The 16,764-nt window shown below is 28.3% G+C and overlaps 1 protein-coding gene across 6 annotated transcripts in view; it reads right to left on the bottom strand.

Moving 5' to 3' along the window:
* Nucleotides 1-16,764, bottom strand: part of LOC107448983 (FAT atypical cadherin kugelei) — a 638,818-nt gene that overhangs the window by 353,647 nt on the left and 268,407 nt on the right. For all 6 annotated transcript variants that reach the window (XM_043040626.2, XM_043040631.2, XM_071187808.1 and 3 more), the window contains 3 exons: nucleotides 14,877-15,186; nucleotides 9,763-10,112; nucleotides 6,407-7,460 (listed from right to left, as the gene is read on the bottom strand). In XM_043040626.2, coding sequence (XP_042896560.1) covers nucleotides 6,407-7,460; nucleotides 9,763-10,112; nucleotides 14,877-15,186 — 1,714 coding nt within the window. The remainder of the gene's footprint in view (nucleotides 1-6,406; nucleotides 7,461-9,762; nucleotides 10,113-14,876; nucleotides 15,187-16,764) is intronic.

Raw genomic sequence — 16,764 nt, 5'->3', positions numbered from 1 at the left:
AATTTATTGACATGACTATTAAATCCTATAATCTGAAGAACTCTTTCTTCTCTTTGATGGGGGTGACTTTCAGACCCCCCTTTCCGGCTTACAGCCTTGGATTCATTAGCGAAATTTTAGTTTTATATTTCATGACATTTACACTTTCGAATAAAAAAAAATATTAATATTCCAAAACCAATTTAAAATATTCAATTAATAGACCTCCCATGCATATTTTCTTTAAATCTGACTGATCATAAATGACTAGAGCATCACATTTCTGATGCAAAGTGTCACAGTAAGATTAAATAAAAAAATTTATTAATAAAGACAGTGTGCTGCAGTCCATCAAAAGATGACATTTATGGTGTAGGAATGAAGCCCAACTCTCAGCGTGACGCTTTTTCTGTTCTGTGCTCTTAAGAGCTAGAAACGCTGTGATATTAATTAGACATACTGGGCGACGTTGATACGTTTATAAGGGGAATGAGATTGACACAAGCAAGGATAAAATAGTGCCTACTGTGACGTCCATGTCACTAAGTCAAAGAAATGAACATGTTCCATGAGCTAGTAAAGGTCGCTGAACTGAAGAGTTGTAATTAGATGATTATTGCACAAATTGCTCTTCAAAAAGCTTCAGTGAGTGTTGAGACTAATAACACATAAATGATAACATATAAAAACAATGGGGCCTAAATGTATTTAATTTGAAGAATTCTTTGAAAATTTTACAGTTGGGTTTATATTTCAGGTAGCACATGTAATGATTTTTTTCTTACATTGGTATAAATCATAATAATGATTTTCACCTTTTATGATTACATTAGAAATTAATCGTAATAATGCTTGATTAAAGAATACAATAATAGTTTTTAACTATTTCATTTAAAAAGAAAATCATTTTTTTTCTTATTGGCGTTTATCATAATAATGTTTTACACGTTTTATGATCACATTTATGTTAATCGTAATAATGTTTAATTAAAAATTAAAATAACAATGTTTAGTTAGTTTATTTAAAATAAGATTATTAACTTTTTTCTTACATTGGTGTTAATCATAACGTTTTCTAGCTAAGATTTTTTTAAAAAATTTTTTGAAATCTAAAGTCTTCTGCTTTTATAAACATAGCTTGAATAATGGATTTTGATGTATGCAGGATAATTGAAAAAGCTGTACTTTAATAGGTAAACTAGATGGGATAAATAAAAAAATTATATTAACAGAAAAAATGGAACAAATTGAAAATTCTTAATTTTTTTCCGTTTCTCATATATATATATATATATATATATAGTTCAAAATGAAGAATAAAACAAAGAAAAATTAATGAAAAAAAGGGGGGTGGGAAGTAANTATTTTTTTTAATTTTCTTCTAATATATTACATTTTATAAATTTATTTATATATTACATTTTATTAATTTCCTTATGTAATACATTTCGTATTTTATTCTGCAGGTGTTTAAATTTTTTTCCCTATTTTTTGCTTGATTGTTTTATTTCGCACTTTTTGTTTATTTTGCACTTTTTTGAGGATATAATCGTGTGAGGTAATGATGATATTATAGATTTTCCTAATTTAGTTGTTCGACTTTTAATTTTTTTAATATATATTATAATTTTTAATTTTTTGAATATTTAAAAAAAAATAATAATTTTTTTCCTCCTCTCCCTTAAAAAATCTTTATATTACTTTCCATGCTATCTCTATATTTTTTCCTCGATTGTTTTATTTTGCATATATATATATATACATACATTAATATATATTCTAAAGCAAATAGACTTAATATGTGTCCTTAAAACTAAAATGTAATATTTATTCAGCAATCACAAAAGTTAATCTTATTTTTAAGGCAGAAAAAAAATCAAAAACAATGTTTTCAAATTATGTAAGCATTTATCTCACAAAAAAATGTTTCCGTTCAGAAATATTGTGCGACTGAAAAAATGTCTTTAGAGAATGCTTCAATTTAAGCTCTTGGATCATCAAAAGCAGAATAAATTTCCTTTTAAGAACTGCGCGTCCCAATTTACATGCTAATCAGCAATTTCTCTTACTTTTACCGGCGAAAAAAAAAAGATAGTCAGAATCTATTCTGTGTCTATTTTACTCTCATACAAAAAATAATAATAATAAAAAAACACATTCTATAACATTAATCTATACAAAAAATAGTGAAAAGAAGAAAAAAAAGATTAGGTGATGGTTTAAATGATAAATAAGAATTTCGAAAAAGAAGATAAAAGCGTAGTAGTGATGGAGACTTTTGTCTGTGAAAACCATTTAAAAAAAATAGATCATCAAGGCAGAATGTATTTTAGCTTTCTCTTATATCACTAAGACTCAAAATGTATTTCAACATAAAAATGAAATTTATTTATTTTTTTTCCAATAAAAAGATAAATTAAAAGAATTTTTTTGTGAATAGATCCACAAAGGTCGTAGAAATTGTAAAACACTTTGTGTAGAAACACTTAGAAATCTTTAAATCTCAAAATGTATTTTAGCAAAAAAGTGAAAATACATGTTTTTTTCCAATAAAAAGGTAAATTAAAAGAATCATTAACTTTTTTTTAATTGACCAACGAAAGTCGAAGAAATTCTGAAATATTTTAATGTGAACCTCTTTATTAAGAAACGATTTTTATAATTTTTTCCAACATATGATATTTACAAGATAGTTATTGTTCAAATATGATCACTTCCTCATTAAGTTAACTTCAGAATAATAATTTTACTGTTCATTTTCTTTAATTTAAATTATCACAATACAAGTTTCAAAACTATATTTCTTCATATAAAAGAATAGCTGTCTATGAGCAGAAGTCAATTAGGCAAAACATAATGTAAAAAATAAATACATATAGTGGAAGGCTAAAAGCTGCTTTGGTGCTATTAATCAATGTTATCATCGCCCTCACAATAAATCGAGAGAAATATACAAACTGGTAAAAAAATTAAATGAAGCATAAAAAAATTTAAATTTTTCATTAAAATATGGAGTTATTCTCCCAAATCAAAGTCAACAGCGAAAATCAGTGTTGACCATTATTTTTACAGTTTCGATGCTACTGACTAATCTTATGATAAATAGCCTGACAAAAATTTATAAAAATACAAAAATATTTAAAAATAAATCATGATGAAAAAAAAGTTATAGCTAGGAAAAAATTAACCATTGAGCGTAGGTCTGACAGACCTAAGTTTAAAAGGCTTCTTGGCAGTCTGTCTGTCAATGTCATTAGGATGGAAAAAGAATCAATTAAAACCACCAGACTAAAAAGAATGTATGGCATTTCTTTATGAGTAGGTGTGTTTGGTAAAAAAAACAAAATTGCAACAAACTGGCAAGGGAATAAAACAGAGTTAAGAGAAAATTTCTAATACCAAAATAGAAAATGTTACAAGAATACGTAACTAATTCATTCAGGTCTATTAAAACAGTGCTCCCCAGTCTTTTTATCGCCACGGAATGCTTAAAAGTTTGATAACTTTACCGCGGCCTAGATTGTTTTGTTATGTTCTAGATTGAGATATTCTTAGATTGTTATATTCTAGATTGTTTTGAATTAATAATTTTAATTTAATGGTATTTAACAATGCCTCCAAAATGAGATACAATTAATTATTGGTGGGGCTTCAGGTGACATCTCTCACCTCAGGGTTAACCTCTCGACCATGGAAAGTCGTACAAACCCGAGACAAATACATCACAGTAAATAAAAAGGAAATAAATGTTTTAATTTGAACCCCGGACCGGTAGCCCGGGGGTTGGTGTCCACTATATTAGAATATGCTATTCTCCAAAATCAAGATCAGCAGTATCTAAGCAGTGTTGAGAGATATTATCCGAAAAAATTCAAACAATGTAAGAAGTTTGGTATCAGAAAATACCAAAAAGTTTCTCAAAAAAACAAAAATCAAAATCCTCTATTTCCCAGAATTTTAAAAATATTTTCTTTAAACACCATCTTATTCCACTCTCAGTTTAAAGCTGTTTTGTTTCTTGTTTGCTTTTATTTCATTTATTGTCATTTTCATATAAATATACAGATTCGCCTATAAGTTTTATATAGTTCACCCCTACGCCGCGCCTCTATCCAGTTTGTTGCAATAACTTTCTATGTGATTAATTCTGTAATATCTAAGTATTTCTCTTCATTGTATGTTTTTGGCGTTGATTATAGTATTTGTTAACAGCATTGATATTTTTTTTTCTACTGGTTATGTTGACAGTGATACTATCAATGAATCTGCTATATATATCTTGGACGCGTTATAAAACTAATATATACGTAAAAAGCCTGTTATGACGCATAATAATTATAAAGTAAAATACATCCGCAAAAGCAATTTGTCAGTGGTTGGAGAATAAGATTCCACAATTTCGAGAATAACGATATTATGGTGGTGATTCGGCCAGCATTGTGCACCATCAGCCTTTATTTCCAAGATACCCATAGATGTAAATGTGTGTGGGCTTCAAGGTGTTACCGATGACAGAACCCTTGTCATTCAGAATGACAACTTAGTGCCTTAACCGTTATGCTATAGCAACTCATAAAACGTATAAAATTTTTGAAATAAATAATCGAGAACTGAAACTTCAATATTTAAAACTCTAATTGTATTTCGAACAACGAAAACAAACGAGAAAAAAAATCTAAAAACGTGCGAAATAGTGCATGTTATACAATTTTGTAGTCACATATCTAAAACCATGTTAAAAAAAAACACTATACATCATTTACTTTAAAATACCGAATTTATTTAAATGCCTATATTTTTTCCCGTTATCATAGTGAAAATTAAACCTTTAAAAAGAAAGGAAACAAATTAAGTAAAAAAATCTGATTCGAATTATTATATGGTCGAAATAATATATATACATATATATATATGTATATATTAATGAAATGTATCACTTACCTTTTAGATAAGGTGTTATGTAGATAAACTGCCAGTTGCATACAAACCAAAAATTACCTTTATTTCCTAATAAATAAAGCCGACTATCTTGCACCAAAATTGACACTTTATTAATTCCTACGTAAACCTAAGTTTTATAAAATACTTTCACAATCCCGATATCTTATTTTAAACCTCCATTAACACATCATTATACTAGAAAAGCTTCTTGAAAGATTTTAAAATTAATAAATTAATGCATAGTTTAAAATTTTGTTACGAAATGTATTTTCTTTACTAATAATGGAAAAGATCATGTTCTAGCAGAGAGTGAGACAGCTTACATAACAGTGAAAAAAAAATTATAGCTGCGTAATCATAATATAGAGTTCATTATATTTAACAAAGTATTTAATAACCTCGCTGCATTTGGATAAAAATAATTTTAAAACCATGGCATGAATTTTGCGAAAAATTTTGGATTCGTTAATGCATTTTAGAAAATTTAGGATTCGTTAATGCATTTTAGAACTACAAGAATAAGCTACTTCTTTCGGGTTTTCAACATAATCCAATTAATGGCTCTTTTGAAATAAGTAGAACTCAGACAATAGCAGAAGGAAGGATATTTTAAAGAATATATCGATAATTTTTTGAGTAACATGTAGCTTTTTGTTTAATGAAAAAGCATATCAAAGTTATAAATTATTGAGATCAAAATATTTTCATATAAATAAAAAGTAGCTTTAATCGTATTAACAACAGAGTGTGGAATATAAAAGATTAAATTTAAAAGTTTGAAGCAAATCTTATAAGAAATAGAGTTCACAATTATGTTTTTTTGTGAGTGATTTACGCGTAACTGACGTTGAGCAAGATACTGTAAAAATCTAAAAACGTTGTTTAAAAATAAGTAATGTAGATTTTAAAACTTTATAAACTATGAAAGCATTTCTGCAAAACTTTGGAAAGAAATGAGATTTTCATGAACTGGTAAAAACTTTTATCTAATAATTTTAACAAAATAATATTCCTGAAGTTTATGAAAAGTTTCTTATTAAATCCAAATTCTGCGGGTAAGAACATAGTTTTATGTGGGTAACTCAGGGTTCGCAATAATTGAATTTGACAGCATATTATTAGCTTTCTAATAATTAATCCCTCAACTTGGAAATATTTGTGGTACTTGCTATAAATGTATGGTGCGAATATTTTAGTGAAAAATAAATGCATTATTTATATAACATTCAAATAATTTTTAAGATATTGCTAAAAAGGCTTTCGTTAAAATTATTTTTTTCCAGACTGACTATAGAAATTAGAAATTCATTAAGAAGTTATCTGTATACAATATTATCTCTCTGATTTTGTGACCAAGAAAATATTAATAATTATTAGTTGCAAAAATTAGCTCAATTTCAAATACAGCGTAAAGAAACACCACGTTAATCATGAGCCAAATTTGAAGTACATAAATGAAAGAGTATAACTGAAATATCTGACTTACCCTGATCATCAATCGAAAATATGCCTACACCATCTCCATCGCGAATTGAATAGGTTATGGTGGAATCAATACCAGGAGGATCTGAATCTGTTGCAGTAACTTGAGTGACAAAAGTACCCTCGGGTTTATTTTCAAGAACAGATCCAGATGCTACAAAGTCCGGAAATTTCGGAGATTGAAAGTTCTCATTAACGTCTTCAACTTCAACCAACAGGTAAGCAACGGAAGATAGGGGTGGATCACCTTGATCTCTGGCAATTATGGTTACATTGTAAAGTTGCTTTTGTTCGAAATCTAACGAACGGGCTAGTCTTACAACACCAGTTTGTGGATCGACAGAAAATGTTCCTCCACCAAGCATTTCATAAACCACACGTCCACCGTCACCCAAATCTGGATCTCTAGCTGACATTATCATGACAACAGTTCCTAAAGGTAAATCCTCACGAACTTTAACCCAAAACTGTGATAATCCAAACATAGGGGGATTATCGTTCACATCCTCTAATCGAATATAGACAACAGTTGAAGACATTAGTGCCTTTTCCAAAGACGAATCTTTAGCCCAAACACGCAGAGCATAGTTTTCTGTACTTTCTCTGTCCAATGCTCCAATAACGGTCAAAAGACCAGAGTCTTTATCAACATGAAAACGATCCCAAGCTGGACCCTCTAAGCTATACGTCAGTCGAGCATTTTCACCTTCATCATTATCAGTTGCTCGAAGTCGTATGACACTAGTTCCATTTTCAACATTTTCTGGAATCACAAAATGATAAGATGATTTTTCAAATGCTGGTGCATTATCATTAACATCGCGAATATTAACAACAATCTGAGTTGATGCGGTTTTTTGTGGTTTTCCAAGATCGAAAGCTGTGATATTTAAGATATATTTAGAAGTTCTTTCACGATCGAGTTTGGCATCAACAATAAGTCTTCCAGTGTATAAATCAATTTTGAAAGAGTCATCTCCCTCGTTGTTATAATTAATTACGTAAACAAGCAATCCAGCGTAACTGTGGTCTCTATCTCTAGCTCGAACTGCAACAACCTGAAACAACATTAGGTCATAAAGTTAAAGAATCTGCACTTAATTTGTATAAATGCATCAATTACAACGAAAGATACGATTTTGCATTAACGTGTGTTTGAACTAAGTTTTTGCAAACTTTACTTGAATTAACTCAACAATAAATAATAAATAAATAAACTTTTAACCAAGAAAAGTCCTTCAATCTTCATTTGACACATATTTTACCATTTATATATCACCGTCTGGAAAATCAAGCTCTTTGCAATTAAGCCAAGCTAATTAGAAAAGTCTTCAGTGTTTTCCAGTCAGTCTAGAATTTTTAATGTTCGTAACTCCTATGTGTTCAGAAAATCCACGAAAATATACTCAATCACCCTGAATTAGGCTTATTGCAATGAGCCATGTAGACTCATTATAAGCGAGTGGACATAAATCATGCTTATTTGAGCATCTAGTCAGTCTGGAATTTTTTAGGTTCGTTAAAATCAGCTCCTATGTGTTCGTATATGGAAAATGTACTCGATCACGTTGAATTAGGCTTAAGCGAGTTGACATAAACCATGCTATTTGAGCAAAGTAAGATATATTTTCTAATTAGAATAAAATTAAGTGAGCTCATTGTAATAAACCTAAAAACTGTCAGATGTTTAGAAAATATTGGATACATATCCAATTGGCCTATAGTGACGAAACGAGTGGATAAGTGATGTTGACGGTTTGAAAAGTGCAGGATTTTTCAATTAGTCATCAGTGCTTACAAAGCTAATTTCAGTTAGAAACAACCATCACTTTGAGGGTATTCTATTGTTTATTATATCGCTTGATACGTTTCACGTGCAAAAGAAACTTTAACAATGCTATTTTAACTGTTGAGTTTTGTATCAAATCCAATAAAAATTGGAAAATTTATCATGTCTGCTGTTTTTAGATATCCTAAAAAGAATTTCTTACATTATCGACATATTTTTCACAAATTTAATTATTTTAACTATTTTAAATTTAGCTCAACAGATGAAGAAAAATGTAAAAAGTAAATATACTTATTTAATTTCTAACGTAAATTTGAAATTCTCTGAGAAAACGACACCGTCTCTAGACATACGCTGTGTTGTTTAAATTCAGCTTGAAATACTTTAAAAAAATAAATGTACGTATTTTCTAAGCATTTGACCGAAAAAAAATCTATAACAAAAAGATAAAAAATAAAGTGAATTATACAAACATTCATATTTAATTTTTTAAAAAATAGATTTTTATAACCAATATAGTAAATCTAATTAAATGAATAAATAAATAAAAATATATCGTTAGATTAAATAAATTTTCCTCTAATTTATTTATTGTTTATTTTACTTTATACATGCTGTTTTAATTGGAGAAATAACACTGTATAGAACATTGATGAACACCATATTCATCAACATCAATAATGCACAATGGCTATTGTTGATTTAACTGTTATAGCGGCACCTGTTTCGAATTATGTATGACTTCGTGACACTTGGCACTACTGCGTTTGAATGTAGTACGTTTGCATAGGAAATCACAATATAGTGGAAACTAGTATAAATCAACTACAACTTGTACTCCTTATAAAATTAAGGAAATAATTTCTCTGGTACTGATTAGACTGATAGATATTAAAAAAATTAGCAAAAATACAGATTTTTTGATTTTCCAATAATAATAATAATGGCTGTTAGTCAAGTAATTACTCGAATAATTCAAGAATAATTTATTTTGAAAAAAAAAACAAAAAAACTGTGATTTTTTTAATGGACAAAAACAACTGAAATGTAATTGTTTGGCAAAAATAATAATTTTAACTAGCTTTAAGCCATAAAAGTGACCATTTAATGCTTCTAGTATTTTTAAGCAAACAATAAATGGATATAATGTAAAAAAATATTTTTTTAAAATAAAGAGAAACTTTTAGAATGCGATAAAATGTAGAAAACATATGGCGGGATTTTTCTGCAATATAATGATCCAATTTATTATTTGATTAATCATTATTTTTCTTAACCTTATTTAAATGGACTAATTTTTGTAATCATCATTTTGATGCTTATGATTTCTTAGTATTTAGTAATAACGCCTATTCACTAATAATAATTGAGGAGTATTAATATCAATCCAAGACAAAACACCACAAAGTACTCATTATCTTAATGTTTCAATTTATAAGATAGTACTAATCTGCATAATTATTGATTTTATATGCGAGAAATACATTCAAAATAGTCATTTAGAGAAAAAATAGCTTAATCCAAATTGACATAAATTAAAATCGTTAATGAACGTAATGGTGTGAGATTACCTCCGTTCCAATACTTGCTGATTCATTAATCCATACTTCTTTAGGGATAGTAGATAAAAATTCTGGTGAATGCCTGTTTTCTCCATAACGTCCTGGAACAGCGGCATCTTTGTGTCCAACATTTTTGTTTTGGCTATTTCCCAAACTTAATAACTCCATATATCTGTCGGTCACATCTAGTTTTCGGCAATCAATTGTAACTCCGCCTTTGTTGCGAGAAGTTGTATGCGACACAACTTTCAAGTTAATTGTCATAACGTCAGCAAAATGCTGACTGTCGGTGGCGGAAACATTCAGCAACCAGTCTTTCTTTGACTGCTTTGATAAGTCACAAGTGACTTTAAGTATGCCTAAAAAATAACAATATGTATTATTACATAAATATATTAAAGAATCTGTTTCATATTTTAGTTATTTTTATTCTTTGATGCTAAAAATGTAAAAATATATTTGTGTGTATGATCAATTTCTGCATGAAGTCCAGCTCTAACTGTTTTAATAATTGCCTGAAGATGAAATATAAAAGAGTCATTTTCAGAGAATATATTGGCTTAAAAAATAAAAGTTTTATTGTTTAGTTTTTTTTATATGTTAATACAAGTATTTAGGTCTATTATCATGAAGAAAAAATTGAGTGCATTTTGTATACCCTGAATATATCTGTAATCAACTGACTACAATGCGTTGAATGATATCATTACATAAATATACTAAGGAATCTGTTTAAAATTTTGGTTATTTTTGTTCTTTGATGCTAAAAATGTAAAAATATATTTGTGTGTATGATCAATTTCTGCATGAAGTCCAGCTCTAACTGCTTTAATAATTGCCTGAAGATGAAATAAAAGCATCACTTTCAGAGAATAATATTGGCTTAAAAAATATAAGTTTTACTGTTTTAGTTTTTTTATTGTATATGTCAATGCAAATATTTAGGTCTATTATCATGAAGAAAAAATTTATTACATTTTATATACCCTAAATATATCTGTAATCGACTGACTACAATGCGTTAAATGATATCATTGATACGAAGACAATATCAAACTAAGGCTTTCTATGTTTTAGAAACACAAATATTGGTAATTAATATTATCTTAAAAGCTAATCGTTTGTTTTAGTTTCTACTTACTCAACAAATAAGTCTGTGAATTTTTGTAAACGCAGTGACAGTTTTAGTATGGGCCATGCCGTACCCCAATACTTTAGAAAGCGTAGGATCTCAAATTTTACCACGTCAAAAAGCTTTATATTTGCTAACTTATTTCTAACTCGAATCACATTAAAAGCTTATAGATACTAATAAACACTGATAAAGCTCTGAATGATATTGCAAAGCAGGAGAAGCATAATATTCAATAGTTTCACGTCCACTGTTGCTTTCCGGCAACAACTCTAATGAAAAAGTATTCTATACACATTTTATAGTCTGGAATAGCACCTAGTGACTACCACCTGGTACCTAAACTTTTAAAATTAATAAATAAAAATTTATGTTTGACACTTTTTGCTGATGTAAACACTACGCTTAGTACGTTATGATTAAATAGGCTTAAAAATAAGCAACATTCTATACCTCAATCATACCTTGCATTCAGATTTTAGTATATAGTATACCAGATAGCTGAAATGCATTATTTTGTATGTGAATGTTATTGAATCACCCCATACACATTCTATATTCTATTCCAAATAGCTGAAGTACATTATTTTTTATATGAATGTTCTTCGATCATCCCATACACATTCTATATTCTATTCCTGATAGATGAAAAGCATTATTTTTATTATTAATGTTCATTTATCATTTCATATACATTATACACTTTATTCCAGATAAATAAAGTGCACTATTTTTTCTATGAATGTTTTTCAATCATCCCATTCTCAATATATATTCTATTCCAGATGGTTGAAGTGCATTATAATTTTTTTATGACTTTTCTTGAAGGAAATTAGTACCAAAGGTTAAAATTAAGCACCAATGAACAAACAAATAATTTAAAAAATTATACTTTCAGAAGAAGTATTGTTATTTTAATTGAAACTTAGTTTTATGGTTGGCGCAAAAATTTGAAAAGCCAATCATAAGATATCTAACCATTATAAAAAGAAATATTTCCATTTGCTGCAATTTTTAAAGATTAGAAGTTTTCAAAAGGAACTTTTTTTTTTAAAAAAAAAGAGGAAAAAAACTATGATTTCAAATTTTTGGAAATAAATAAGGTTCTTTTATTCTTCAGAACAGACGAAGATAGGAACTTGCTTTAGAAACTGTGTTTCATTAATTTAAACTGAAACTATAAATGAATGACTGAAAAATGAAATGAACGAATGAAACCAAATAATGAATTATTCATGAGCAGAAAACATGCTCTCGAAATAGGATGACATATTTTTATTCTCAAAATTTTTTGAGAAATAATGAAAGTCAACGGAAGGCATTAAAGTACATGAGAAGTAAAATAGATTAGAAGGCTATATATATCAGATTTTAAAAGACGGAATAAAAATTCTTTAGAAAATGAAAGTATGATACGATAGGATAACTTGGTCGTTTTAAAAGCAAAATGCGAAAAGGTAATTTTTCCCCTAAATCCCTACTCTATTTACAAGAATATAAAAGAAGGCCAGAAAAAGTAATTCATTCATTTTCTTCAAAATAAAATCTCAACCCTTCCCTATCACAGAACTAAACTTCATGAACAAAAATAATATTTGCATAATCTCTTTTGAAATATCATCAAGAGTAAAAAATAACAGTTACCCTTCATAATGTTTGTCTTCTGAATAGTAAAATTGAAGCCTCTGGGGTAGTCAGTAATCTTTAAAATTGCCTTTAAAATATAATAAAAATATCTTGCTATCTTTTAAGAAACGTGAGATAAATGTGGCTAAAAAGATTAAGTTATTATTCAATGCGAATTAAAACAGAAAAAAATTTGTTGCGCAGCATAATGCAATAGTTGTTAAATTTTTTTTAGCAGAATAATTGTTTTGTTTGATCTTTTGTTAGAAACTTTTGAGCGTAATAAATGTCTTGTTTAGTCTGTTTGAAGTTTCTTAAATATGGTAAATGTTTTGTTTAGACAAAGATGTATTGTTTTGATTAATTTTTTTATTATATAGTTAACAAGTAAGCAATTAAAATGAAAAATAAAAAATATAAGCACATATTTTTTATTTTTCAACAGAAATGCATAGGTTTATAAATATTTAAGTACATATATTCTTATTTCATTTTTATCCAATATAAGTGAAAAATATTCAACGGAATATATGCTTAAAATTCATTGAATATAAAGTTAAAATACGCATACAAATACGAACAAAAATGTATTTCAAGCATTACTAAGTTTTGATTTTAGCCCTAATTGGATCATATAGCTATAAAGATGCATACTTGAATAATTCTATTAATTGGATGTTTCCATTATTTTTTTATTATATAGTTAACCATGCGCAATTAAAATAAAAAAATATTAAAAATATAAGTCAATATTTATATTTTTGAATAGAAATGCCCCATACGTTTATAAATAATAAGTGCATATATAAATATTATAAATATTAAGTGCATGTATTCTAATTTAAAGCAGTGAACTTGCTTTATATTTAACTTTAATGGGTCTATTTTGGTTCAATTTTCTAAAACAGTTAGCTTCTGTACTTTATAATCAAAAATTATTTCTGAATTTAAAAACTTCTTAAAAAACTCTAGTTTGTAAAGAAATTGGAGACATGTGATAGCGTCAGATATACAATAGAGATAAGTCCCAACACCACCTGCAAGAGAGAAGACCTCAGCATGCATCAATTTAGCAGTCCGACGTAGCTAACATAAACTGCGCACTGGGGAAAAATAAGAATGATGTCACGACATTCGAGCTACTAAGTTGCGTAGTGGGGGGTTAATACGAAAGATGTTATTACGTTTGAACAACTAAAAGATCAAGTTTCTCGTTTATGGTAACCCGTGTTTAGACCTTCTATCTTCTAGGAAGTATTGCAGGAACGCCTACCTTCAAAATTATGAGTTAAACTATGCCGTACTGATGGATGCATTCAGAGCAGAATAATGCGCAGGAGTAGAATTTTTAGCGGTAGAAGGTTAACGTGATGTGGACATTTATCGCCAAATGTTTCTGTTTTGGGCGAAATCACTGTAAAAGGCAAACGGCTGTGACGAAATGGATTTTAAGTTTTTGTTAAGGGCATATATCAATATCGGATCTCTAATAACTCATGGCAACCAAACGTAACGATAACACCGCTGCTCTTGATGAAATGATTAGAGGCAATTGAATATTTACGACTCGAACTTAAAGGCTGTTTTTTGAAGACTCTTTAGTCTCATGAAAGGAAGCTGTTTTTGGGAATAATATGCTGTTTTCATAACTGAAGTGAGTTTGTAACAGTTACTCATGCCTGTACAGTTAAGTTTAGCCTATCTTTAGTTAGAATCCTCTGTGTTTATTTTGAAAATTGAGCAAAACGTAAATATGGCGAAAAGCTAGAGTTTTGAGAAAATGTAAAAGTGTTTGTGGTCTAATTTTTTTAATATTTAAAAACTTACTACGGTGCTGCCTCATCTGAACTCATAAAAATTTGCAACAAAAAAAAGAACAAAGCATTGATTTTGATAATTTTTATCCAGGTAGAAAAATGTCGCCAAATTGGCGATTTTCCAAAAAAGTTTTAATAACTTTTAAATTATTTAAGTTACTTGACCATTCTAAAGCCCAGATAATTCTCCACGGCAAAATAGCATATATAGTTTAAAATTATAGCTTTGCTTCAAACGTAAGGCGCTTATGCTGTGGTTTTTATTTATTTATTTTTTGCAGAAAAAGATTCGAAAAACCACACTAATGCAGCACTTCGTTTCGCAAGAATTAAAGAATGTTGCAAGTACTTTCTGCCATTAAATATCGTACTATATCATGTTATTCTGGCCTGTTTGCATCCTTCTTACATTTATAATTATAATTCACACCTTCTACTTTTCTTTATAACCCTTAATGGTAAAGCTGCTCTCGTTACTGTATCTCTATCACATTTATTCACAACCCTTATATTATATTGATTATAATACAGAATAAAAACGAACTAACCCTTGTCTTCATTCAATCCAAAACAAGGATCGTCATCAACAGGAACCATTAAGTATCTCACTGTACTTCCAGCATCAAAATCGAGAGCTGAGAGAGTAATAATAGGAGTATCAAGAGGAACACTATCTAAAACCTGACCAACACAATCCACTCGTTCAAAAAGGGGTCTGTGATCATTAATATCTTGCAATTTGACTTGGACTGTCATTTCTGCTTGTCGTCTGTAAGGCGAACCCCAGTCGGATGCTCTGACTCTTAATAAATAATCTCTTCGCATCGTTTCATAGTCCAATACTTCTGTTGTTCTGATCTGTAAAAATAGATATTTTTTATGCATAATTTAAAACTTGTTTAAAAAAAGAATGCAAACGCGCTGCAATAATTTATACAATTTTTTACTTAAAACAATTTTTACGAGCTTCTATTGAAATTTTCTTCAAACGAGAGAGGCAAGAGCTTAAGCCTTTGACACGGAAATTTTATTAAACATATTTTTCATACTTTTTCCATTATTTTGCATTAATTTAGTTCAAAATAAGTGAAAAATATTATATTTAGCAGTTTAATTATTTATGGTTATGAAATACAGCCTGAAACACTGGTGGTGTGTTTTTCTGCGTTAAATGTAAAATCTTGCAAACAATCATTTGTCAAATTTCCAGTTATGTCTAAGAGAAATAGTTATTAATCATTGAAATTTCATTTATTAACAAAATTAATTATTTATAAATGTTTGAATATGAATGGGAAAAAAATTTAAATTACCGTTTTGGAATTTATATTTTAGAACAAATATAATTACGATTATCTAACAGATTTTTTTAGCAATTATTAGACTGTTTTTTTATAATTAAAAATATATATATTTAATTTTGCTTATAATTAGATCTTCAGAAAAAAATATATGCAAGGCACACCGGTGTCCCATCTGCGTCAAAGGTTAAACGTTCTTCTTAAATATATTGATTTATTTCATCAAAACTTTACATTAGCTGATAATATTTTTTAAAGTTTCAATTAGAGCCGGTATATTTTAATAAAGTTAAAATAAATTTTAAGCAAGAGTAAATTAAGTTCACTAATACAAAACAAATGCAGAAATAGTTCTAAAAGGGCCACATTTGTTATTAAAATAACAAGAAACCGGAAAAAAATCCTAAAAGAAAAGGACAAAAATTTTAAAAAATTCGGAAAAAATTTCCTGATTTTTTGAAATTTTCGTCATTTTTTTTCCGGTTTCTTGTTTTTTCTTCTTATTATTTTTCTTTTATTTTTTCCCCTTTCATTGTTCTGTAATTTTTCCATTATTTTCTCTACATTTTGAACTTATTTTATGAGTTCTATTTACTTGCAGCTTATGCGCAAAAAATAAAACTTATTGTTTTTTTTTTTTACTTCGTGTTTTTTGTATTTATTTATTATGCTATATATATATATATAATGTATAACAATATCAGTAAAATAAAATTAAGAAATGAGAGCATTAAAAGTAGTTTCAGAAAAATGAAGAATTGTTATACTCTCATAATTTACGGATCAGAAACGTTAATCTAAACGAAAATCTTAAGCACAATTACTTAAAAAATAAAATATGAAAATTGCTTTAAAATACTATCACCAATAAAAACGAAGTCCGGTTATTTACATTTCCTTCAAATATGAACATTGCCGTTTTTAAAAATTCCATACAGTATTACATACAACTTTTACTTCCTAACCTCTTTGAGTATAAAATGTTATTCTGCAAGGGAAAAACACATTTGTAACTATTTAGTTTCTGTGGATGCGGTTCACAAATGTCAACTCTTTCTTACCATAAAGTACGTCCCGAAATGAAACATATTTGTAGGAAGGGTGGAATCACCCTAAGGGAGTACATTTTGGAAGA

This window comes from Parasteatoda tepidariorum, chromosome X1 (assembly GCF_043381705.1).
Source record: "Parasteatoda tepidariorum isolate YZ-2023 chromosome X1, CAS_Ptep_4.0, whole genome shotgun sequence".
Lineage (NCBI taxonomy): Eukaryota > Metazoa > Arthropoda > Arachnida > Araneae > Theridiidae > Parasteatoda > Parasteatoda tepidariorum.
The sequence above is the reverse complement of the archived record's forward strand: the minus strand, read 5'-3'. Positions and strand labels throughout refer to the sequence as shown.